We start from the raw sequence: 27,513 nt of genomic DNA, 5'->3' as shown, positions 1-27,513 counted from the left end.
CTAAAAATGTAAAGTGTAGGTTAAAATAGTTTTTGTGGAACATGATGAGTACTCTGTACTGTAGCAATATCCATTGTCTAACACATCTTTCAATTTATGTAGAACAGTGAACACTGTGAGAATAGAGGAAGATAAAGAACACAGTGAAAGATATGTTTACATGCAGGACCCTGCATCTGCAGACATAACTTTTGTACCAGCGCCATGCCCAAAAAGAGAAGTTCTGTATATTGGATGTGGTGACCTTGGTAAGTAACAGATAAATGCTAAGATATAGGTTATCGAAAAACACACACACACACACACACACACACACACACACACACACACACACACACACACACACACAAAATGACAACAGCATGAACAAGAATAATATTGATATGGAGTCATTATGCTAAAAAAATCCATTTTTGTTGCACGGATGATTATAACAAACAGCCTCTACAAAGATTTCATAGCTTTAAAGTTGGAATGTTAGTATAGAAAGGAATCAGACATGTAGCTACATAGTTTAGAAAAACTAGTTGTTGCATATAAACAGTCTTCTGGATAATTTACTGCAGTTTAAGAGTATCTAAGGACATGCTGATGGACAAGTCACTCTACTCACAGGGACTCTTAAAACTATTGTTTTGATTACTACATAACTCATGTTAGCAATAATATAATATTACAATATTTCATTAGATTAATGTATTTTAGTCTATAATGTTTAATTAAAATGTACATCTTCACTTATTTTCCCAAATCTTAGAGCCTTCTCTCTTAGAGATAGTTGCAACAAAATTTAATGCAAAATTGTTGTATTTTTCTGATTCACAAAGTGCATTCCTGCTAAGTATCTAAAGTCACACATACCAGTTGATTTACTCAAGAAAATATATTTTTAAAAACAGCTATGATATATTCCTGTTTCAAAGACATTTCTGTTGTATTTACTTTACTGTAACACCCACCCAGGACAGATTTGCCCCTATAGTGTTATCATCATTGCATGAGCTGCATCAGATCAAGGTAATTGTTAACAATTTAATCTTAGTGTTATGATAATGACTTGTAAAAGATTACGAGTACCATGAAACTTCTTTTTCTTTCTAGACTGTGGGACCCAACCAGCAAGAGGAACTTATGGCATTGATGGTCTGAGTAAGACAGCAGCTCACGGTGACTGGCCTTGGCATGCTGCACTTCTTAAGGATGGAGTCCATGTCTGTGATGGGACACTTGTGTCTCCACTGTGGGTGCTGACAACTACATCCTGTTTCCAGGGGTATGTCACCCAGATAATGTATTGCACAGTAGAGAAATAAATTTTACTGGTAGTAATATTAAACCTCTAGAGAAGATTACATGGGGTATATACAGTGCCAGAAAGAAATTTTGTACACCCTTTTGGAGGTTCCTAATTCACTCAAGATTTATTGTTGCAACCGCGAATGAAATGATTACATTTAGAGATCAACAGCACAGGCAATCTGAAGTACCAGGTATCGACCCGTGCTGAAACATCTGTATTAGTACATGATGTAGCTCCATGGGCGGCAATGCAGCTGCTGACTCTGGCATTCAGTAAATCATACAGATGGTGAATATTGTCCCGTGATACATTATGCCATGCCTGCTTGACCTGTTCACGTAGTTCTGTATGAGTTGTTGGTTTACAAGTCACACAAGTCACTTCTCACCTCATCATACCCCACATTTGCTCAATTGGAAACCTTACTATCAAGGGAAACTGCTGTACGTCTTGTAGAGAACACTGTTTTATGCACTGTAAATGTGTGTGTGTGTGTGTGTGTGTGTGTGTGTGTGTGTGTGTGTGTAAAAGAATGTGTGTAGCATTCACCAGGTCTAAGTCGTACCTGCCAATGGCCATCACACGTGTGTGTCAGAATCTACTTTCATTGGTGAAGACCACAACAAGCCATTCCATCTCTTCCAAGTGATTTTCTGACAGCACTTGTCAGACTGTGCACATTAATGCTGGGGTGTAAGTGAAAGACAGGCTAGGTGTGTGCATGTCCATAGTCCCACTGTTAATAAACATTTCACAACACTTCTTGTTGACAAGTCTGGGCTCATAAGCTCTCTTATCTGTACTGTAGTAGCTGTATGAACTTCCACTGATGCCCTTATGATATGATGGTCCTGACGGCTGTCTGAGCTGTGTGGACATTCAGAACCTTGTCTACCCATGTGGCGGTTCTCTGAAAGAATGATCCTACCACTCAGAAAGCCACAATTTGACTCCTTTCAAACTCACTCTGTTCAATGCAGAAAGCATAATGCATCTCCTTGGCATGATTGCCTGCTTGCTTCACACATTTGCATCACACTGAGCATTCTGATTGTGAGCATCCCCTATTAAAGGGTAGACACAAATGACACTCCGGTAGCTATGCCACTACACTATCTATTGGCAGACAATGTTGAAACCATTATCAGTAGATCTACTACTCCCTGATGGTACACGCCATTATTGGATCAAAATTGATGTCATCTTTCCACATGTACCATTTTTTTTTTTTTTTCCAACAGTGTATTGGTGAAGCTAACTATGTCTGGATTGCTGTTATCAAGATAGTGGCTGAAATGAATTTTCTCTGTTCTTACATATTACTTTTATTTATTGCATTTTTCATCTCATGCTGAGAAAATTGTTTCACAGGCAGGCAAAGGCACAGTGGACTGTACGGCTAGGAAGCATTCGTCTGTCTGCATCTACACCTTGGCAACAGGAGCAACCAATAGTGGGCATGATGAAGTCTCCAGTGGAAGGGAGCTCAGTAGCTATGGTGAAACTTGCAGAAGCAATAAATATGTCAGACTTTGTTAAGCCAATATGTCTGCCTAATGAAGGCAGTACTTTGCTACCCTATGCTAATACAACGTACTGCAACACTCTTGGATGGGCAAAGAACCGTAAGTTATCTTTTTGCTTTGTTTTCCGTCAAAGACAGCAACATATGATAGCTAATAAAGATGTAATCATCATTATTAAAAAGTATTCTCTGAAACATTAGTCAAGCAAATATTTTAAATGAAGTGAAATTATATCAGTAAATAATGGAAAGCAGTAAACATGACAGTCAACATGTAAACTTGTGAAACAGAGAGCAGTTGGCAGCTGTGAAAAGATGATTCATAAAATAAGTACAAATAGTTGATTTTAACTGTTTGTGCAATACGTGAAACAGTAACCAATCAGGAAAATCAATAGCACACAATAATATCTTAAAATCCTGTTTCAAGAGAGTGGAGAGTAGTGAAAGAAGTTAAGCAGTGGGTTCACACACATAGAGTGAGTGTTGTCTGTAGACTTCTTGTTACTTAATATGAATAGGAATAGATAAAATGGCTGTAAGTATCGCACAGACAGAAAAAATATTAAAATCAGTAGGAAACATTCTAAAGAAAAATGGAATCACAAATTTTTTAACCACAAATAATCCTATCTTTGAATTCCATCTGCAAACTTCAGCCCTACTGAAAATAATATTGGTGTCAAGGGGTGCTAGTAGTATTACATCAGGTCTGATACTGTCATACCTTTCAAAAGTATGATGATGCCATTTTAGCAGTGGAAATCTACCACATGCACCAGAGTGATGGAGTATGGTTTACACTGTAGAATGTCATTCTAGGTGTTTTGACAGCACTGAAGATGCAACCTTAATAAAGAACTACAAGGACACCTTTTTGTCATATCAAACCACTGCAGTTTTTTTCTGACAAAACACTATATGAGCAAATGATTAAGCCTTCAGAGGATTTAGTTTTGCCTTTACTGTTAGTTGCTAGTTGCACACTTCCATTAATGATGTGCTTACATCTTACATATTCTCATGTAGTTTTTATAAGGGCACTGATAACTACAATGTTAAGTACCTTAAACAGGCAACAAATGAAAATTCTGTGGACAACTTTCGCATTTGCTGTTACTCTGTGTGTTATTTCACAAACCTTGGTAAATCAATCCAACACTGACAACTTCTAGGAACTCATCCAAAAGGTACTTTCCAGTGAGACATATACATAAGAATAATGTAACAGAGGATTCTAATACTAAACTAGATTGGTAGAGGCAAAAATAAATAAATAAATAAATACAGCTGTGGAAACAGACAGATAAAAGCAACATATAACCCGAAGAGAAGGGAACGTGAAAGTGCAGTACATAAGACATGTTGAAATACACAAATACAGTGAAAACAAATTATCTTTTAAACTAAACCAAACACTGAAATCAGCTGTAATCATAATTTGTCCAGTATCTTAGTCATGATTATTGCTGTTTTTGTTCTTCATAAATAGGGCTTATCTAAAGACTATAGTGCCAGCTTTTAGTTCCATCATATTATCATCAATGTAGAATTCATTTACAATAAACAAAATTGCCCTAAAATGCTCAGTGTATAGTCAGTTGCAGGGTGTGAGGCTGAATTTTGAGCACTTCAAAACTAAAAGATTTTTTCAGTAGATGCTAACAAGAAAATGCAATAAGCATTGGGAATTCACTGATGTCGGAGATATAGGAATAGGCCACTTAATACTTCCAAACATGAGATGTATAGCTGCAAAAGTGTATGTGTGTGGGGTGGGGTGAGAGAAATAATGAAAATCAGAAGGGTACAGAGTTCTGGACTTAACAACTTTTGATAAAAAAGTATGACATTACACTAGTTTGATACTATAACCTACCCACCTGCTCATGTAGTGTAACTTGCAGCATGCCAGCTTGCGACTCAGGAAAGTGAGGCAGTCCTGTATCGAATGCACATGGGCTAGTACACTGGCCAAAATGTGTGTGGTTTTTCAGTGGTTTGCCATGCTCATTTAGGCAAATGTCGGGCTGCTCCACAAATTCTACCTCAGAGAATACATACTGATACAATTAAAATGCAACAACACATGGAACAAAGTTTACACTGCTCACAAGAGCTACAGAGTTAAACAATGAAATAAAATTTGCCATTTCCTGCGAAGCAGATCCCAAACTAGACGGGATAAATACTACAAAAAAGAAAGAAAGATGAAAGTTTAATACAATGATCATAACTATAAACTATCTAAAAATCTACATTCACTTAATAATACCTAGGTAGGTGTCAAGACATGACCTGTATGGTGGGTGGGTGGAGGGAGGGGGGGGGGGGGGGGGAGAATCAGCTGCTGGCAAGCCAGGATGGACTGCCTTTTCCTCGCCTGGACATGGGTTGGTGGTGGTGACTGGAGATGTATAGGGGATCATCACTAAAACATCCCTGGTTAAGAAAGCCTTTTATCCTTGACTGGTACAGGGATGGAATCATAGAGGGAGAGAAGGCTGTTGTCCTCTGTGACATGACAAAGGCGGCTCCTCACTCCTTGGCTGCTTCCTGACCACAGTTTACAATACATTGGGATAGATGGTGCTTAAACTGCAGCACCTGGCGTGACTGAAGACAATTATGTGTGCTTGCCCTGAGCAGTGGTCAGCAATAATGTAGGCCTGTACAGGCAGGAAAACAGTGACAGTGCAGCTGAGTAGCTAGATTTCCCAGACTCGAACCTGCAGCAAATCAGAAAGATGGTTGCTAGCAGCAAGAAATCTCCCAATGAGCGACACAGAAGTAGCTCATGCAGAACAGTGTTTTCTCTCGTGGCAGCAGCACTTTAGCTGGGAAATTATAACAGGCTGGAGCATCCATCTGTAACATTATGCAATGATAACTTCATTTGTTCTGTTTCCTTGTCCAAACAGCTCTTACAAATGCCCTGCTACAGCTGTAAGGTGCCCCAACTTCAACTTTCAGAGTGTCTGGCATAGTCTCCAGTATCAGCATACCGAATAAACGTTCTTGTATTCTGAAAATGCCCTCTTGCTCCATAGTGCCTGTCCTTTGAACTGACAGGTGCTTCTCCTCTTAACATCATTCTGCTACATCAACACTGGTTAGTTCGTTACATCAGACTAGGTTCTGCCATAACATTCCTCCCTCCCTTGAAGATATCGAGTCTCTTGACTGGAACCTGTTTACATTTATGGATGCCATATATCTTAACACTGTTCCATGGGCAGACAGAAAAAGAACAATATTCTCCACTTTTCTTTACATTAATTTAGTGTAAACTACATGGTCCATTGCCTACCTACTCATTTAAGTCTTATTTTGAATCAACAAGTAACAAACGAGAAAAATAAAATTATGAAACTTTCTACACTTAAGAATGATTTAACAGCAAAATGTTCCACTCAACTGATTTCTCATGTTCAGTATTTATGTTTATTTTTCAGGTGGTTTCTGAACTCACTATTACAGTACATAATCATGAGTTTTGTCTTTGTGACAAAAGTTTTGCTTATATTTTCTGAGAAAACATGATCTTAAAACTATTCTCATACAAAATCCTTATATGATATAACGATACATAGATATTGGTTAATAGTTCCAATTATTCCCTTTACTTTAAAGCTAATTACAGATTCTTCTTGCAATGTTATATTTTGTTGTACCTTTTCTCACCCCTGTGGCACTTTATCACATAAACTGAATCTTAATGGTTTTGTCCACAGCTTAGTGGGTTTGTCCCTCATGACAGGAGAACATTGTGCACAATATGTCATTGGCAGCTGTCTCTCAGCTGAAACAATGTCTCCCTGAGTTAAATGGTGCACTGTGAAAGAACAAACACACAATATCTTCTCTTACACTCAGTGCCTATAATGTAGCAAGTATTATCAACTTTACATATTTCCTGATCACCAGGCACACATTCCTGAAGGGGTTGAGCCTTGTCAGCCTGATCACTAGCCATGCATCCGTGTTTGCTCTTTCTTCTCTTCCTCCCTTCTGAGGAGATGGCACCATCACAGATGTTGATGAATCTCTGTCCTTCAGAAATAAATGCATTGTATCACATCAGTATCTACAACATTTTGAACATAAATAAGATCATCTATAACTTCCTGTGCATCCTCCACTAAACCCACAACAAACTTACCATCTGCAGTTACACTCTGTGTAGGGGAAAAGAAAAGAAAACCATTGGCACATGTACTTCCCTGCACATCTCATCCAGTCTCCTCAGCCCATTATCGCCCAGCAGGGTAGATACTACTGCACCTACATTATATCACCCATGTTACTTACACCCTCATTTACTTCAGTACAGCCCATAGTAATACTCTGTCTGGCCCTACAGCTAATTCAGGCTTACATTTCCACAAGATATTAGAGCTGATAAAGCCACACTATTCTCTTTAATTTCTGCAGCTACTTTACATGTCTAAAACACAAACTATTAATTTCTTTCTCCTCTCTTTCCACTGGAGTGTACTTTCCACAAATGGCAGCCACTGAAGTTGAAAAACTTCTGACATTAGAATGTAGCAGTCAGGAAGTGGCCCTTACTGTGGTGTGAGAATTAGTTACTGGCCAGTCAGGATGGAGTACTATTTCCATTACTTGATGTGGGCTGTGGAGGTGAGGTGGTGGCAACTTGAATTGTAAGGCATCCCTGGTTAAGAATGTTTCTATTTATGACAGTTACAGGGATGAAATCATAGCTGGAGAGGATGTTGTCCTCTGTTAAAGTACTGGCCACAGATGACTGAGACAGATCCTTGCTACTCAGCCACTTCATAGCCACAGTGTATGATACACTGGGTGGATGGTGTTTTACTGCAAAGCATGGCATGACTCAAGACAATGATGTGTCCATGCCCTGGGCAATGGTCAGCAATGACATAGGTTTGCAGAGGCCAGATAACAACAACAGTGTAGCTGGACAGCTAGGTGTCCAGATTTGAACCCACAGCACACTAAGAAGGAGGTCGTTAGCAGCAGGAAGTCACCCGGACGTAACACACCAATGCAAAGTTGCCAAGTTGACTGCATACAGATTACCTCAGGCACAAGCTGCAGCTACTATAGTTCAATTCTTTTATCTTGGCGGCTCGCGCATGCCCGCTCAGACACGGGAGATTTCTGCGTTGCCAGTTGCACACGACGCACGCGCCAATAGAAGCAGCGCCATAGTATAGCATAGTTCGCAAGCTTACATGTAGGGGGGAGCGCGCAGTTCATGAAGTAAAGCCACCACGGCTGCATTAACCCTTTCGCTGCTACAAAGACGTGCTCCCTGCATTCCGCGCTGTGCGCGATTTTGGCACTGCACTGCTCGCCTGTGCAGACACATGGTGTTCCCACTGCTTTGACACACTTATCAATCGATTCCACAAAAACTATTTGGCCCAAAAATTAGGTTTTTACACATCTTCTTGACTGATACTTTCCCCCCATAAATGACTTAATTTTGTTTCGATGTTCAACGCAGTTATTATGCAGCATTAAATGTAGTAAACCATTGCACGAAATTTTGAAGAGTTTGCAGAGGTAAAAGTCCATAGAGTATACTTTCCGTATGGTCGATTTTAGTTGCCACAATGTTGAGAATGAAATGTGGACAAGATACCTAAATTTCATATAAAATTTAGTGTATAACAATATCTCATTTAATTGAAGTACGACATAGGTGTCGTATGTAATATTGAGAAATATTTCGTCTTTCGCGACTGTAACAAAAGTTTTATTTACACTGAGCACGTTCGGCTTTATTTTAAAGCACTTCAATCAATCAAAAAGGAAGTAGACAAAGTATATTAAACAAAACTGTGGACTTACAAAAACATTAGGACTCGAATATACCGTCTATCAGTGAAGTGCTCTGAGCTATGTCAAATATAATTTTTGTGTGTGGCACACACAAACTTCATTTATTTGCTAAAACACTGATCTGCCAACACAAACGTTGAATATTGTGTTACCGCAGCACAAAAATACGAAAGGCGACTTGGCAATGGAGAAGACAAAATACTGTCCACTGAAGATGCTTCAAAAGAGAGAAACGCGTCTGGTCTAAATAAGTCCCTTATTACAGTTGCAGAAGAGAAATATATTTCAGTACCATTGGTAAAACTGCGACTGTGGAACAAAAACGAGAAAGAGAACATGAGTACCATTGTGTATGTGCCATACCTTTCCTTGATTGAAGTGCTTTAAAATAAAGCTAAACGTGTCCGGTGTAAATAATACTTTTATTACAGTCGCGAAAGACGGAATATTTCTCAATATTACATACGACACCTATGTCGTACTTCAATTAAATGAGATATTGTTATACACTAAATTTTATATGAAATTTAGGTATCTTGTCCACATTTCATTCTCAACATTGTGGCAACTAAAATCGACCATACGGAAAGTATACGCTATGGACTTCTACCTCTGCAAACTCTTCAAAATTTCGTGCAATGGTTTACTACATTTAATGCTGCATAATAACTGCGTTGAACATCGAAACAAAATTAAGTCATTTATGGGGGGAAGGTATCAGTCAAGAAGACGTGTAAAAATCAAATTTTTGGGCCAAATAGTTTTTGTGAAATCGAATGATAAGTGTGTCAAAGCAGTGGGAACACCATGTGTCTGCACAGGCGAGCAGTGCAGTGATGACAAAATCGCGCACAGCGTGGAATTCGGGGAGCACGTCTCTGCAGCAGCGAAAGGGTTAATGAAGAGATAAAGCACTAGAAATTTCAAAAAATTGCATTCAAACGAATATAATTCGTGAAGTAAGACACTTCGATATTGTTTTTAAATAATGAAAATATTAAGCACCGCACAAGGTTTGAACTCATAACCTTTCGCGCAGCAGCCCAACACCTTAACCATTACGCTAACGCACCTCGTCTGACTACATGACGCCATGAGGACTATAACACGTCACGGAAAATACTGACAAACACTGTTGGTATAACTATGAATTACTCATGCTTCGTCGAAGTACAATAGGAAATAAACAATTACCACTGTTCTTTATTGCGAAAAAGCGGGTCGTGAGAGTGATACAAACACCTTTCCTTGCTATCACCGGAATTAGGAGTCTTATTGCTTGTTTGGTTTAATTAATTAATAGAATATGAAGCAATTGGTATAAAGAATGCTTTTTCCAAACTTTCTATAAAAGAATGTCTGCTATCAAGACATTGCTTTTGTTCTATTACTTTATTTATGACTGAATGTTTCTAAAACTGAAGACACTCGTCCATGCTCTGCACTGCAGTCGAGATGTGGCAACGTCGTTCTCTGTTCATTGGCTGACTGTGTTTTGTGACGTCAGATGCGCAGAACGAACCTAAACTCGGCCGCCAACATAAATGACGCGCACTTTAGTGGTAAAGTCCATGAATGGCAGCTGGCTGCTTCATCTTGAGCTGTCAGTGGTCTCAAGTCTTGAGTTATTGGCTGGCACAGACTGCTTCACTGGGCATATTGTACTCAACTGGATATGATTGTGCACAATGAACATCTGAGAGTTCTAAATTAGGTTGTATACATTTGAGTCAGGCTGGCTAGTGTTTTCCCCCACAGCAGCACTCCGGCCCATCAATTATAACAGGCTGGAGTGCCCAGCTGCAGCTGTTAGGCTATGATTACATCATTCACCCCTGCTTTCCCATCCCGTAAGCTATTCCAGACACACTGCCACTGCTATAAAGTGTCTCAACTTCAATTTTTGAAGGTTGTGTCTGGCATATCACACAGCATCAGCATACTCAGTAATTGTCTTTGTGTCCCGAGTAGGCTATCTTGCTCCATAGCACCTGGCCATTGGATTGATGGGCACTTCTCCGTCTATGATGTCATTCTGCTGATTTGACACTGGGTAGTTCATTACACCAGGAAGGTTGGGGCCTATCACTTGGATCAACTCCAACAAAAACAATGAACTGGCTGATGAGTCTCAGTTGTTACAGACAAAAGGTTCCTTCTTCAAGCACTAAAGCAGGAAGAAAATGACACACAAAGATAATAGAGGCTTACCGATGCCTCTTCTTCAGTCTCCTTCTTGTTTCTTGTTTATCCAGCTTCTTGAGATCTCTTGTGAAGAGACACAGTACAACACATTCATTAGTGGTCTGGGACAATCAATGAAGTTACACAACAGTTAGTAATTTAACTTTTGAAACTGCCAGTTTATTGGCATTTCTTGAAATTTTGAATAAACTTTCGGTTCATTTTTGTCAAAATCAGCACTTGTCTCAAAATGAATTTCCAACTTTGTGCATTAAGTCCAAGAATGTTTGCAACTATTGTACACAGTTCATTGGACAGCTTGATCATGCACTAGCGTGTAACATATTTCAAATCGAGCGCGCAGGTTTCTGTTTTCCCTAATGGGCTAAATGAATCTTTTGTAATAACATGATGTATATATCTCACATAAAGTCTAAATGAAACTAGATTTGTCTCCATTTTGGTCAAAATAACAAAAAATAAAATTAACTGTGCAGGTCAACGAACTGTACACGCCAACGTTTTGTACTCTAAGTGATAACTCGTCTCAGAGTAAAAGCCACACATAAACTCACACTTTTTCATGCACACAAAATTCAAAACAACTTTATATTAAACAGATAAATTATGGCTTGCAATTACTATTAAACATTTTCTGTTCTGAATAAACTTCAAGAACTTGTATTTGAAAATCAGCAACATTTTATCGCCTGAAAGAAACTATTAGTTTGCTAAAACGGATTCAGATTACAGTCAACTCGTGTCTAGACAGTGACATCACGAATCGATACTTTGCTTGGAATGAACGAAATACCTGTACTGAAAAATACTGTCCGTTGAGTAATTTACTGACTTTTATAACAAATTTGGTACCCCTTGCTTTGCTACACTGCCCCTCAATCTGTAATGTCACGATAAGATCAAAGACATTACAGGATTCATTGGAGCACGCTAGGGTTGCGTACTGTGCTGTTATACCTTAATTCAGCCATCCCAAGATTCAAACCACAAGTTGTAACATACACTTTACACCACATTTTACATGAGTAATTGTATATGGGGGCCTAACAGAAATTGCTCATTTAAATGAATCTCCAAAAGTCAATGAATTTGTTCGAATTTCACTTTTTGACATGATGCACTTCACTATCTGGTGAGAAGCTCTTTCAACTGGCTGCACAAGGCAGGGATTGCAGCCAGTTAAAAAAAAAAAAAAAATTGATAGAACTGTGACCTCCGCCGAGCCGTGCATGCAGCTATAGTCGGCTCAGTCATCTTCTTCTTTCTTGCTCTTCAAACTTTCCGTGTACAGTGTTGGGTTTTGTCAACAGAAAAACGAAGTGAATGCATAATTCTTCCAGTTATTCGGCAAATGTGTTTCATTATTTGTTTAATAAAGATTATTTCTTTGAAATTTGGATTACAGCATCTGTTGTCTCCTTCATGGCTTACTGAAGTTTGGCAATATTCTCATCGATGTGTGCATCGTGATATACTGCTGTGTTTAAAAGGTTTCAAGTGTTGGTTTATTGTTAGAAAAAGTGTGCTATGGATTTGTTTGTGCATTTTTCCCTTATTGTGCAGATTTGCATCTTCATCATAAATACTGTGAGTATTGTTCATCTGTGTTTGTTTTGGTGCTCCCCCCCCCCCCCCTCAACCTCCACCCTCCCCCCACCTTACACATCGTCATTCAATACTGAAGTTCGTTCCATCACATAATTGTCCTCAGTTTTATTAGCTAATAGTCTTTCCATCTTCTTACCATCGTACCTTCATGTGATTTGTATCCATTTCCCTTACCATAATGGTTATCAGTTTATCATGAAATTCAAATAATTATTTTTGTATGTTTTGTATCATATTATGTTTCCCAGATTATAATGTCGATTAGACAGTTACATCAGCTTCCTTTTCATTCCTTTCTCATATTTCCTTTAGCTTTGATTGTGTCTATTACACATACATGAAATATAATTTCTACCATTAATACATATAAAATTCCTTCAACAATTCATAAACATAAAAACTTACGCCTCTAGTGTAGCATTCTTTTAAAGTTAACCAGTTATCTTGAAGTCAGTTAATCTTGCTTTCTCTTGTTCTTCAATCTATTAACTGCTTCTTTTCAGAAATTCTTTTCTGTGAACTTTTTCATTTTAATCTTCTTAAATTATATTATCATGATATGTTTGCCATAACACATACATTATATTTAATAATAATTTAATAAAATAATCTTCTTAACTATATATAAAATAATGAACAAAATAATACATCTTGTAGCTCATCCTGTGGCTCAAGTGTAATATCAGTGTCCTGTTAGTAAATACTCTTCTCACTCTCTTTCCCTTTATTTTCTCTTCATAAATGGTACATATTTTCTCATTGATAATATTTCTTTATCTCTGTGTGGTGGAATAAACCTTTTATCACATCAGAATCACAATCAGCACGTATATAACTTCCTTCATGGGGAATCCACATTATTCTGTATGGTCCAGTATATGAATACTACTATTTATTATTTAACTTTTTCTTTATCGAGGCCTTTGGATGGTCTCTCAACAATATTTCTTCTCCAACAGCATAGGTTATTACCTTCCTCACATTTTTATTGAATTTTACCTTTCATAATTGAGCTTGATGTTATAGATTTAAGTAAATTTTCTTCGAAATGTCCTCTTCAGTGAGATTGTCTTCATCAATTTGTGGACATTCCTTTAGCCAGTCTTGAGAATCATCCTTGCCATACATCACTTGGTTAGGCAAATGTCCTGTACAAGTATGAGGCAAGTGTTTAATATTGTATTCCTTCATAGTCTCTCTTCAGATTCTGTTGGTGTAATAGGCAGCATTGTCTGTCAATATCATCTTCGGTTTTCCAAACTCTGTTACGAAATCACTGGCAAGTTTCTTTAACATAGGTCACACATGTAGATTCCTCAAACGATTCCTCCAGCATCACACAAAAAATCTAAACCCCAAACACATGATACGGTCATTCATGAAACAATTAAGAAGGTACTTTCTATTGAAGGCCCCCCCCCCCCCCCCCCACCGCATCATAACGTTGACTCATGCCTGCTTTGAGACCTTTTGCACTTTTATACTAAATTCTCCAGATACAGTACATCCAGTAACAGGAAATGTAAGCACTTTCGCTCCTCAATTAATTTGTTTAAAACAATCCTGCCTCATTACGCTAGTGGTTGCAGCAGTATCAATCACAATTTCAGCACCAATACCATTTATTACTGCTTGAACTACTGCTTGCAAAATTCATCCACTTTTATTCGAAATGTAAGGTGTTTCTTCAGTCAGTTCCTCCCTTAGGTCCAAATCATCATTATACCTCAGTACATTCACTTTAAAATTATGCCTGCCCTCCTCATCATCTCCAGTCATCCTAGGAAGGCTTTTGGTGGCCAGTTTTAGTTTAATCTTTCTGTAGATGTCATATTCGGTGATTCATGTACTTCAACAATAAATACAGTATGGTTGGAATTTGGTAGATGTTTGCAACTTTATTGCTCTGTTACCGAGTGGTATCAGTCATTGTGGTTGCTGTGCTTGTTGAGTTACATTTGTATCTACCCACCAAACTTCAGGTGTCAAAGGGTCTTTCCAAGGTTGTATACTATCAGGATTGTCTTCTGGGTATATATCACATCTGCGTGAATTACCACACTGGTTATTTGAATCATTATATCTGCATTTACGATTTGGTTTTCCTATACTAATCTGATTCACCTGATTATTATTATTTCCATAGGTTTCTTTAGTATAATAGGTGTTACGTTTATATTATTATTGGCTTTACTATACCCATAAGATGTCGCTTGTCCTCCTTTGTGTAATATAGGTTTAGTATTTCCATCTCGGTTGTCATTATTGTTAATATTATTATTATTATTATTTCTTTTCTCAGATGTTATGTCTGGTCAAAAATGGAAAGTGATGTGGACCTTGATCAAGCATCACTTCCTTTTAACTGTACGGTATATGTTACATTGCATTTAGGAACTTTCGGGTAATTGAACATGTATCAATAATTACAGATTTCTGTAGTTGTATATATACGTTTGGATGTAGCTGTATTGCGTTAATGTACTGGTGGATATTGTGTGGTATGACTCCTGTAGTTGATAGTATAATTGGTATAATGTCAACTTTATCCTGATGCCACATGTCCTTGACTTCCTCAGCCAGTTGGATGTATTTTTCAATTTTTTCTCCTGTTTTCTTCTGTATATTTGTTGTATTGGGTATGGATATTTCGATTAGTTGTGTTAATTTCTTCTTTTTATTGGTGAGTATGATGTCACGTTTGTTATGTGGTGTTGTTTTATCTGTTATAATGCTTCTGTTCCAGTATAATTTGTATTCATCATTCTCCAGTACATTTTGTGGTGCATACTTGTATGTGGGAACGTGTTGTTTTATTAGTTTATGTTGTATGGCAAGTTGTTGATGTATTATTTTTAGGGTATTCTGTATTTGCTAGTATTGTACATCCACTTGTGATGTGATCTACTGTTTCTATTTGTTGTTTGCAAAGTCTGCATTTATCTGTTGTGGTATTGGGATCTTTAATAATATGCTTGCTGTAATATCTGGTGTTTATTGTTTGCTTCTGTATCGCAATCATGAATCCTTCCGTCTCACTGTATACATTGCCTTTTCTTAGCCATGTGTTGGATGCATCTTGATCGATGTGTGGCTGTGTTAGATGATACGGGTGCTTGCCATGTAGTGTTTTCTTTTTCCAATTTACTTTCTTTGTATCTGTTGATGTTATGTGATCTATAGGGTTGTAGAAGTGGTTATGAAATTGCAGTGGTGTAGCCAATGTATTTATATGAGTGATTGCTTTGTGTATTTTGCTAGTTTCTGCTCGTTCTATAAAGAATTTTCTTAAATTGTCTACCTGTCCGTAATGTAGGTTTTTTATGTTGATAAATCCCCTTCATCCTTCCTTTCTGCTTAATATGAATCTTCCTGTTGCTGAATGTATGTGATGTATTCTATATTTGTGGCATTGTGATCGTGTAAGTGTATTGAGTGCTTCTAGGTCTGTGTTACTCCATTTCACTACTCCAAATGAGTAGGTCAATATTGGTATAGCATAAGTATTTATAGCTTTTGTCTTGTTTCTTGCTGTCAATTCTGTTTTCAGTATTTTTGTTAGTCTTTGTCTATATTTTTCTTTTAGTTCTTCTTTAATATTCGTATTATCTATTCCTATTTTTTGTCTGTATCCTAGATATTTATAGGCATCTGTTTTTTCCATCGCTTCTATGCAGTTGCTGTGGTTATCGAATATATAATCTTCTTGTTTAGTGTGTTTTCCCTTGACTATGCTATTTTTCTTACATTTGTCTATTCCAAAAGCCATATTTATATCATTGCTGAATACTTCGGTTATCTTTAGTAATTGGTTGAGTTGTTGATTTGTTGCTGCCAGTAGTTTTAGATCATCCATGTATAGCAAATGTGTGATTTTGTGTTGGTATGTACCAGTAATATTGTAGCCATAATTTGTATTATTTAACATGATGGATGGTGGGTTCAGAGCAAGGCAGAACCAGAAAGGACTTAATGAGTCTCCTTGGTATATTCCACGCTTAATCTGTATTGGCTGTGATGTGATATTATTTGAATTTGTTTGGATATTAAGTGTGGTTTTCCAATTTTTCATACTATGTTTAGGAACTGTATCAATTTAGGATCTACTTTGTATATTTCCAATATTTGTAGTAACCATGAGTGGGGGTACACTATCAAAAGCTTTTTGGTAATCAATGTATGCATAGTGTAGTGACCTTTGTTTAGTTTTAGCTTGACATGTCACCTCTGCATCTATTATCAGTTGCTCTTTACATCAGCCTTTTTGTTCTTCATTTATAATTTTATTATTATTATTATTATCATTCTTTCTTTTCTCAGACATTATGTCTGGTCAAAAATGGAAAGTGACATGGACCTTGATCAAGCATCACTTCCTTTTAACTGTACAGTATATGTTACATTGCATTTAGGAACTTTCGGGTAATTGAACATGTATCAATAATTACAGATTTCTGTAGTTGTATATATAAGTTTGGATGTAGCTGTATTGCGTTGATGTACTGGTGGATATTGTGTGGTATGACTCCTGTAGTTGATAGTATAATTGGTATTATTATTATTATGTTTTGAGGTAGACATTTGATTATTACTCCATACTCCCATACTCGGGCATCTTCTAGTATCATATTGATCGAATCGACTACAGACAAACTGTTCCATGACATAGTCAGTGACATTTATAAGTTTATCACATATATGACTAGGTAATCTTCCTTTCAAAATATGTATCACTTCTCTGTGGGAAATAGGACCACTCTAGCACCTCATTTTATTAATGTATTTCTCGAAATACTGTCTTAATGAACTTCGTTTACTACTATAAAACTCTGGTTGATACACCTCCTTTTGTAGCCGCCTCTCTGGCTTGCTACTCGACCAGTATTTTGCTAAGAAAAGTTGCTCAACTCTGTGCACGTATTACAATTCTCACTCGCTTCTGCATCCCACAGTGCTGCTTCACCTGTGATCTTGGACACAATAAATTGAAGTCTATCATGTTCAGACCAACTGCGAGGAAAAATATACTTAAAATTGTTAATGACAATTTTTGAATGGATGTTATCTTTTTCGGTCAAAAAGCTACGAAACTGTCTGCTTTTGAATACGCTTGTCTCAACCTTTAAAGACGACAAGCATCCTCTTTGGACAAAAGTGTCATTTTCATTTCCCTAACAGTCACTAAATTTATTGGGTATATCCCCACAACAGTTACATTTTACTTCACTACAGGGTTTATTACTCCTAAGTCTGTCTTAGTCAATACATTTTGTGAAGATTTTAGTTCTGACAATTTACAATTTGTTTCACTTTGCCACTTAGGTAATTCTTCAGTTACTTTATCTTTAATAGCCTGAAACACACTAGTAAATAACTTGATAAGTTCATCATTTCCCATCTGTTTTTCCTTAAATACCTCAGGTTGTTTCAACTTGAGAGTGGTATTGACTTTCTCTTTGATTTCCTTATTTTTTAACTTCGATCCACTCAGAAAGATCATTATCTAATTGTTTAGTTTGGTCCTTTAAACAATTATCTATGCCCTTGCAAGTGTCTATTTCGAATTCTGACATCATCTTTGACAGATCCTCAATTTGCACATTGGTCTTCAAGTAACTACTTTCAAAGTTATGGATTTTATCTGACAAATCACCATGCCCCTTTGAAATAGTTTCATATTTATTCTCCATCTCATTAATTTTACCCATAAATTCAGTGTGTAGGTTAGTCATATCCATGGAAAATTTTATTTCTAATTCATTAAATTAAGTATTTAATCGTTCTTCTCGCTCTTCTTTTAAGTTATCAAATTTCTCATTTAATTGTCTATTATCATCTTTAAGTGACACAATTTGATTTTCAAGTGACTCAAACTTGTCAAATTTTTCATTTAGTGAACCCATATTTTCCATTTGAGCATTGAATTTTTTAGTTTGGAATCCATACTTCTCATCTAAATGTTTCATATTCTCAGTTAACTGACATTTTACTCGCCATGAATTTAATAATAATATCATCTTTAAGCTCTGTAACATTAGATGTAAGATTCACACTTCCCTGTGAAACTTTGGTATTTATAGACTCCTGTATATTACTACTTGGCAATGGACTTGCCGCAGTGGATACACTGGTTCCCGTCAGATCACCAAAGTTAAGTGCTGTCGGGCGTGGCCGGCACTTGGATGGGTGACCATCCGGGCCGCCATGTGCTATTGCCATTTTTCGGGTGCACTCAGCCTCGTGATGCCAACTGAGGAGCTACTCGACCGAATAGTAGCGGCTCTGGTGAAAGAAAACCATCGTAACGACCGGGAGAGCGGTGTGCTGACCACACGCCCCTCCTATCCGCGTCCTCACCTGAGGATGACACGGCGGTCGGATGGTCCCGATGGGCCACTTGTGGCCTGGTGACGGAGTGTGTATATTACTACTTCTACTTGTACTCAGGTCTGCTTCTACTGTCACCTCCACATCAATAATATTACTATCACTTAAATTATGTGATTGCTGTCCTACATTTATTACATTTGGGACTCTTTCACTAAGATTTTCCTCAATCAAATTATGTGATTGCTGGTCCATAATTGGTTCCTTAGTTACCTCCTCATGAGGATTATATCCACTTTCACTCCCCTCACTCACCACTTCCAAACTCTGGGTTGCATTATCTCGTGCTCTCCTTGTTCAGGTGTACATTTTTCCTAGTACCTTTGTACACAGTTAAAATATCAATATCAACACAACACACAATTATTTGTTTGTTAACAACATATATGAACAACTGTGCTCTATTCAAAGATGATTGTTTACGATAAAATCAAAATATATTTTCACCAACTGGAGAACTATTCTTTTCTGCTATGTCTATCCTACTTATACCTGCGAGTATCTCACATTAGCTGTGACTACTTATCCTTTCCAATGGGTCGATGTTCATGCCTTGGGCCTGAAGTTGTTAGAATACCCTTTTCAGGCCCCAAGTTGCGGCACCAAGTATTTACCGATGCCTCTTCTTTAGTCTGTTCCTTATTTCTTGTTTATCCCAGCTTCTTGAGATCTCTTGTGAAGAGACACAATACAACACATTCAGTAGTGGTGTGGGACAATCAATGATGTTACACAACAGTTAGTAATTTAACTTTTGAAACCACCAGTTTATTGACATTTCTCGATATTTTGAATAAACTTTAGATTCATTTTTGTCAAAATCAGCACTTGTCTCAAAATTAATTTCCAACTTTGTGCATTAAGTCCAAGTGCATTTGCAACTATTGTACGTGATTCACTGGACAGATCAATCACGCACTAGCGTATGACATATTTCAAATCGAGCACGCAGGTTTCAGTTTTCCCTAAAAAATTACTCTTTTGTAATAACGTGATGTGTCTATCTCACATAAAGTCTAAATGAAACTGGATTTGTCTTCATTTGGGTCAAAATCACAAAAAATAAAATTAACCGTGCAGGTCAGTGAACTGTACATGCGCACCTTTTGCACTCTAAGTGATAACTCGTCTCAGAGTAAAAGCCGCACATAAATTCACATTTTTTTTTATGCACATAAAATTCAAAACACCTTTATATTAAACAGACAAAATTATGGCATGCAATTACTATTAAACATTTCCCATTCTGAATAAACTTCAAAAACTTTATTGCCTGAAATAAACTATTAGTTTGCTAAAACAGATTCATTTTACCATCAACTCATGTCTAGGCAATGACTTCACGAATCGATAATTGCTTCGAATGAATGAAATACCTGTACTGAAAAATACTGCCCATTGAGTACATTTATAAAAAAAATCTGATACCCTTTCCATCACTAAAGGGGCAGCAAATGGAAGTAAAATCTACTCACAGTTCATACAAGAGAGAAAGATGAGAAATAATGCCACAATGGATAGTGCAATTTACAGTTACAGGATGTTGGTTGAAAGTAACTGGTTGTGGAAATTAATAACATTTCTCGACAGCGGCTGAGATGGCTTTCACATGTGGCTTTAGCACATTGATAGAAAGCTGTTTATGCCTGACGGAGGGCAGGCATCGCTTAACAATCCACTGGATTTGAAATATTTTCATGATACAGTATACCTACAAAAATAATTCTTCCCTTCATATGCAGACATTTAACTTTTAAATCTACAACAGGACAGCTATGAAGAAATTTTTTTTCCATGGGAAAGTTGACATCTACTACTTTTTCCATTTCCTCTTTCATAAGACAGCTGAACTACTGGCAATTAGTTTCAGAGTTTCAGTTGTAGTATTTAAAGAAGTACAACAACAAATGAAGATGTTTCATTTTTTGCAGTGTTTGTACACAGTGTGGTGATATCCTTCAAATTACTATATGAGTACTCTTCTATTTTGCATCAATGCATGACAAAAATATTTTATCTTATCACTACTAATAGAGACACAAATTATACACAGGAAGAAAATCCAGTAATATACATACAATGGATAAAGAAGAAGTTGTCAGAATCTAAAGTAATTGGTACAGCATCTTTTTCCACAGTGTTCTGAGTAACAAAACATTCTAAAAACTTTTCACTTGCAGGAGAACAACTGCAACGAATTGAAATCAAGATTACCCCAATGGACCGTTGTATGAACATCAGCTTTCCAACTGTTAACAGTGTCTGTACAGAGTCTTTTGCAAAAGACTGTAATGTGAGTATTTAATACCTGTCAGTATTTTTTTCCAACTGTATATTATGTATGTTGTAATTACTGAGATGTATCTTAAATTCTTGCCATATAACATCTGGCACGTTCATTATCAGCAAATAAAAACAGATTGCATTTAAAAAATGATAAGTTTTATTATTAAACAAATTATCAACTGGGAAAATCATCAGTCATATCATATTCTTCTATAAGAACAAAAAATAAGGGGCAGAAAAAGCAAATCTGCAATCTCTGTTCTTTCTTTGATGATAAACTGCCTCAGGAAGTTGGCAGTGCAATCTGGAGAAAACATCTTACACCCCATATATGAGAAAAAAGTGTTCTTGATGTTTCAGGTGTATGTGTTAATGTCTTCTCTTGATTTTGGATACATATTATGATTATTATTTTTTCTTATTTTATTCTTTTACATTTATTGTTTTTTAAGTGATACTTTTTCTCACTTATTTTTTGGGTCACATTTCTAACTTGCTGTTTCTATTTATGGTAAACTTTTTCCAGTTGCAGTTTGTACATATTTTTCATTGTTGTCTTTGGAAAAACTGCAGTATCTTCCTACGGTCTGTTCCACTGTAAACATATATTTTTCATTATTTCAGGAAGAAGAAGTAGCTGGAAGCCCTATGGTATGCTTGTCTTCAGACAGCAAACGTTGGATTCTTATGGGCCTAAGCAATTGGAGAATAGCATGTGCTGCATCTGGAATGGAGCGACCACGGTTATATGATAAAATTACTTCAAACATTGACTGGATATTTAAAACAATGCAGACTGTCACGTGAGTTGTGTAGGTGCATCGACAGCAAGACTGTCTTCATTTCCAGAAGACTGCTATTTTTTTAAAAATAAATTTACATGAGATCTCCAAAAACATGAACGATACTGTGTGAATATTAACTGAACAATCAGATAAGTTTTCTTAGATAAAATTTCCAGCTTACAGCTAAAAAAAGTGTTAATCAATTCCGTGCTCATTAAAAGCAAGATTAGCCCCAATGAAGGAATATAGGAGCAAAAAATCTCAAGAATTTCAGTACTACACATTTGGTACTGGGGCGTACCCGAATTTAAACCTTAATGGAAATGCAGTTTGTACTGGTGTACAATACTGATCATAATCTGCAGCCTATGAAAGCCAAATTATGTAACTAGGCATAAAACTGCTGTTACCACATTTATAATCTATAGGCAACACCCTAAAAGAATAAAGTTTTTGTTATGAAGTTACTCATTCTTTAACTGTCAAGATGAATTTTCATTATTTTTAAATGAAACAAGTAATTATCAGCTGCAGATGTAAAAAGTATATCTTCTGAATTCTGTCTATTGTGATCATGACAGAAGTATGCTACAACCATGTATTTTACCATGTTCATTTCTCCAGAGCAAAGATCTGAAAAATTAACTATTTATAACCTCACAAAGTTAGAAAATACTTTTGTCAAATTTGAAAAAAAGCCAACATTAAAATTTGTCAGTTGGCTTTAAGAACAAAAGATAATAGTGATCAGTACATGTAATGAAATTGAATGCAAATATTTTCATTTCAGTATTCTGGATGTTACTGTTGTTCTTGTTTACAGTTACATATTGACATATATAACATTGTTTCAATGTAAACAGCATGTAATTTTAACTGAGAGAAGAGGGAATTAAAGACAGTATATGTTTTTATATAGACAAAGTACTTTTGATTATGTAAGCATTGAAAAATGTTGACATACGTACCATTGTCTGTCATGTAAATACAATTCATTGTTTATATCATGATATCATCATACATTTTGTTTCATTTAATCAATTATCATAAGTGACATCAAACTCTATGTAATTGTATATTACAAATAAAAAGAATTGTTGCTTGTTAAAAAAAAATTGCATGTAAATTATTCCTTGTGACTTAAAAGAGCATTCCTTTTCATCATAATGTCTAGTCTTATGAAAACACCTATGAGTTTCCAATTAAATGGATATTATGTATAATTTAATTTTTCAGGGGAGAAGCTAAATTTCATTGTTCTAAAATTAAATGTGCACTAGTTGAAATAGCACAGGGGAAACATTCCATTCTTCTGTAAGAAAAGTTCCAGTATGGTCAGGTAGTTAATTTAAAAAGAAATAAAAAATGAAAGTCTTGTCACATAAGAAGATCGATAATATTTTGATCCTCAAATAGACCAGAATAATTGTTAAAAACAGCAACTGTCCCTCAACAATCAAGGAAGATGGGAACCCTAGACTTGCACACCAATCTGTCCACTTCCACAGTGTAGAATTAGGAAATGGTTCAGACTTCAATGGGTACATGGATAATGTTCATAAAAATGCCATCTCAGCTTTTCTATGGTCATTGCCATATTCATCTTAGATGCTGCTGTAGTGAAAGGGATCCTGCAGTGTTGAGCGGGTTAGCAGATGAACACCATGTTTGATTGTTTTTGTCACTATGAGATACACAAAATTCCAACTCCTACATATTTAGAGCAGCCTGAACAGCAAACACAATATCATTGAGGTTTTAGAGCCTGGTGTATAGCTTCTCCTTCAGGCAATTACATCATCAAGATAATGCTTGGTCAACACTGGAAAGAATGTGCATGGTTTCCACCAGGAATGGCAGATACAATTGATTCTCAGGCTGATATGTTTGTCCAACATGTCATCCATGAAATATATCCAAACAGTTGGATGGCAAATCAAACAATGGAAAATCCAGGATGGAATGTAACAATATTATGAAAAGGATAGTTATTTCCTGACAAATTTTTGTTGCGTCTATCTGGGACTCAGCATCTCCACTATATGGTGAGTAGCAATTGGCTGGCAACTTGTTTGTGACAGCCTCCAGCAAAAATTGTTCCACTATTGAAGTTTTGTGGACTCTAATACAAATTGTGTATAGGGACATTTCTCAGGAACACATAAAGTCCTCTTTGGTATTATACTGCAATGTTTAGAGGCTCTAAGACATATGGACTGCTCAAAGTGAGTCCTATAAACTTAAACATGTACCTGATTTGTGGCACAATTTTAATTTTAGTTTCCCTGTCTTTATGTTGAAACTTTCATAAATACTATTGTACTACTCAATAGATGCTTATTAAAAATAAATTTTTACTAGAAATATGTATTTTGTTATTAAAATATCTTAATTTATGTTAAAAATTACCTCTTGCCATTGTGGTACATGTACTAAAACATCTAAATATTTATTGTTCATGAGAACCAAGCACAGTGTGTTGTTTTCTGTCCATTCCTGGCATGATCTAAAATCCACAAAGAAAATCAAGTTCATCAAGAGCACCCAATAATAAGAATAAGGAAGTCCATTTACAAGAAAGGACTGAAATTCCAATAATCAGAATGGCACAATTGATAGTACCTCATGCAGCAAACTGTACTACACTGAATCATGGCCGCCTGCTAGGCACCACTACTATGAGCAGCTTAGTCCACGTGACATGCCTCACATGCACCTGGGGGCAATCATCAACCACAAGCTGCTGAGCTTCTGAGTCGCTATCAATGTCAGCTGTTAGCCATGCACCTGGGGGCAATCATCAACCACAAGCTGCTGTGCCTCTGAGTCGCTATCAATGTCAGCTGTTAGCAGGAATATAGAATCCTCCCCCCCCCCCCTCCCTCACAATTACCTTGGGGGGGAACAAAAAGGTTCCTGCTTATGACAGTGGGGAGAAGGGGGGTGGGAGTGTGATTAGAGTGACAGAACACCCTGCCAGTGGATCCAGAATCAGTACCTCGGGGTTGATTAACCCAGGCGACCTGGCCAACTGAGGACACTGAGGGCAGCAGATGTGGTGGCACACCATAGTCAGCGAATGGACTGTGTTTATATAACAGGAGTGAGGGAAGGATGGGATGGAGGGAACAGATTCATGTCCTTAGGCTTCCTAACCATGATCCCTTCAACAACCTTCTGGAAGACAGGAGTCGAGATCATACCGGGGTGCAGGCGAAGGAAAGAAGCGTGCCATGTGGGAGTCCCAGTGTCTGGCCCAGAGGTCGGAGAAGGCAGCAGTGGTGGGGGCACAGATTGCGACTGTATCTGCAGCTAGAGTTGGTTGTGATTGTGGGTTGAACAGACATGCCAGGCCACAACATCAAATGACTATTCCATGGCCAACGACTACCCCTGAGGTCCACCCCAGATCCCAGCTGAACGTGTACGCTCGAAAACAGGTGCCATATGCTTAGGCCGACTTGTATGCAGGTTAGGCACATGACATGACATGCAGGAGGTCTAACAGGGTATGATGCATCGGAAGCTGAGTGAAATGGGTCAATGGTAAGATGTTTGATGCCGTTACAGCAACAGAAGGCCTGGAACTACATCGACGTAAATTGGGAGGCCTGTTATCCAAATCCAGGGTGCATGGCACTCACTTGATGGCAAAGCTCACTGAGAGAACACTGAGGGTAGCAGGAAAGGCAGTGGACGGATAATGATGTTTGGTTTGTGGGGCACTCAACTGCACAGTCATCAGTGCCCATACAAAGTCCCAGTCTTTACACAGTCCAATCTAGCCACTTTCATGAATGATGGTGAAATGATGAGGACAACACAAACACCCAGTCTCTGGGCAGAGAAAATCCCCAACCTGTCCAGGAATCGAACCCGGGACCCCATGATCCAGAGACAGCAACGCTAGCCACTAGACCATGAGCTGCGGATACAGTGGATGGAATTCACATGTTTGCCACATAAGGGAAGTTTGAGATGGTGTCCACTACTCCCTGAAACAGCCCTGCAGAATCAATGTAGACTATCTCCCATGGGTGACCAGGGTAGAGCCATGGTGAAAAACATTATGCAAAGGCCACTTGACTGAGTGGCAACCATGACAGGAGTGGCACATGTGTTGAATGTTGGCATCAATGCCAGGCCAGTGGACATGCCACTGGGTCAAATCTTGCATGTACATCATCCCCCAATACAAAGTATGAAGAAGCTGGATGATGTGGGGTCAGAGTGGTGCTGGAATGATGAACCAGCATTCAGATTCCTCTGTAGCCAATGTTAAGATGTTCTTTGTGGCATTAAGCTGGTAGTGCAGGGTGAAACAAATTTATCTATTTATTTATTGATCCAGTAAATCTCTACAGATTGTCAAATGTCATTTGCATGACACACACACACACACACACACACACACACACACACACACACACACAGAGAGAGAGAGAGAGAGAGAGAGAGAGAGAGAGAGAGAGAGAGAGGGATAGGTTACATATAACTTACACATTTATTTTAATAGTACAATAAATTCATTATATTTGATCTTGCTTTATTATCAGTAGCAATTTTTGCATATTCTTGCTTCATGTCTGTTGTACTCCCAATGGGCTAAGAATTCTACCACTGAATAGAAGCAGTGCTCTAATAAGAATGCCCTTAGGGATTTGTGAGACAGAGAAAATGAGAAAGACTGGGTCAGAAACATGCTTTGGTCATCCCTTTTGTGTTGCAGACAAAATTTTCTAGTTATCTTGCATTTGGTCAGTGGGAATTCATCTAGTGTTTGTTGTAGAAGTTGATACAGAGCAAAACAAACTGTTTCCTGGCAATCAAATTCCACGTCACGGCTGAGTGGGAGGCGGGACAGGGAATTTGCATTGACATGTGGGATGAAAGTGGATTTTATAGTGGTACCCACTTAAAAACAATGCCCAGCACTGCAGGCTGTGCACAGTTTTTCCATGAGTTTAGATCGAAGCCTGAACACCTAAATAAAGTGATTGTGCTCACTTACCACATGAAGTTTCTTGATCCTAAATGTAATTGATAAAGCCTCCTTCACAGTTTGTGAATAGTTGAGCTGCATCACAGTCAAAATTTTGGAGGTGAAGGCAATTGGCCAGTCAGAACCATCCAGCAATTTATGGGACAAAACCACCACAATTTAATACTGGGTTGTGTCTGTCACCAGTGCCAATGGCAGGTCCCATGTAGATGACACCGTACATGGTATTGAGACAGTATTTTAGGCACTGAGAAGTGTGTTGACAGGAAGCGGAGCTCACAGATTTGACACACTTCTTGGACAGCTGATTTAGGGGGGTGTACAATTCACGCCACTTGGGGAATAAACTTGGCATAGTATGTGATTTTACCCAGGAATGGCCACAACTATTTAAAATTAGTGAGGGTTGGCATATTAGTGATCACTCTGACATGAGCACGTGTGAGTGTGATACCATTATGACCTAGAATGTGCCTCAGGATCTGATGATCAGGGCAAAGTAACTGCACGGTACCGACTGATAGCATAAGCCATTTTCCTAGAGCCATTTGAAAAGGGATTTGAGCTTACTACAGTGTTC

General features: G+C 37.6%; 1 protein-coding gene and 1 pseudogene across 1 annotated transcript in view; both read left to right on the top strand.

Moving 5' to 3' along the window:
• The window catches only part of LOC124784992 (atrial natriuretic peptide-converting enzyme), a 265,876-nt gene extending 242,917 nt beyond the window's left edge, over positions 1-22,959 (top strand). Inside the window, exons 9-13 of the mRNA XM_047254143.1 lie at positions 103-248; positions 1,102-1,273; positions 2,672-2,925; positions 21,041-21,153; positions 21,771-22,959. Of these exons, the coding sequence (XP_047110099.1) occupies positions 103-248; positions 1,102-1,273; positions 2,672-2,925; positions 21,041-21,153; positions 21,771-21,953 (868 nt within the window). The 3' untranslated portion in view covers positions 21,954-22,959. The remainder of the gene's footprint in view (positions 1-102; positions 249-1,101; positions 1,274-2,671; positions 2,926-21,040; positions 21,154-21,770) is intronic.
• On the top strand, positions 18,574-18,691 carry LOC124728281 (annotated as a pseudogene).
• Positions 22,960-27,513: the final 4,554 nt, after the last annotated feature.

This window comes from Schistocerca piceifrons, chromosome 1 (assembly GCF_021461385.2).
Source record: "Schistocerca piceifrons isolate TAMUIC-IGC-003096 chromosome 1, iqSchPice1.1, whole genome shotgun sequence".
Lineage (NCBI taxonomy): Eukaryota > Metazoa > Arthropoda > Insecta > Orthoptera > Acrididae > Schistocerca > Schistocerca piceifrons.
The sequence above is the reverse complement of the archived record's forward strand: the minus strand, read 5'-3'. Positions and strand labels throughout refer to the sequence as shown.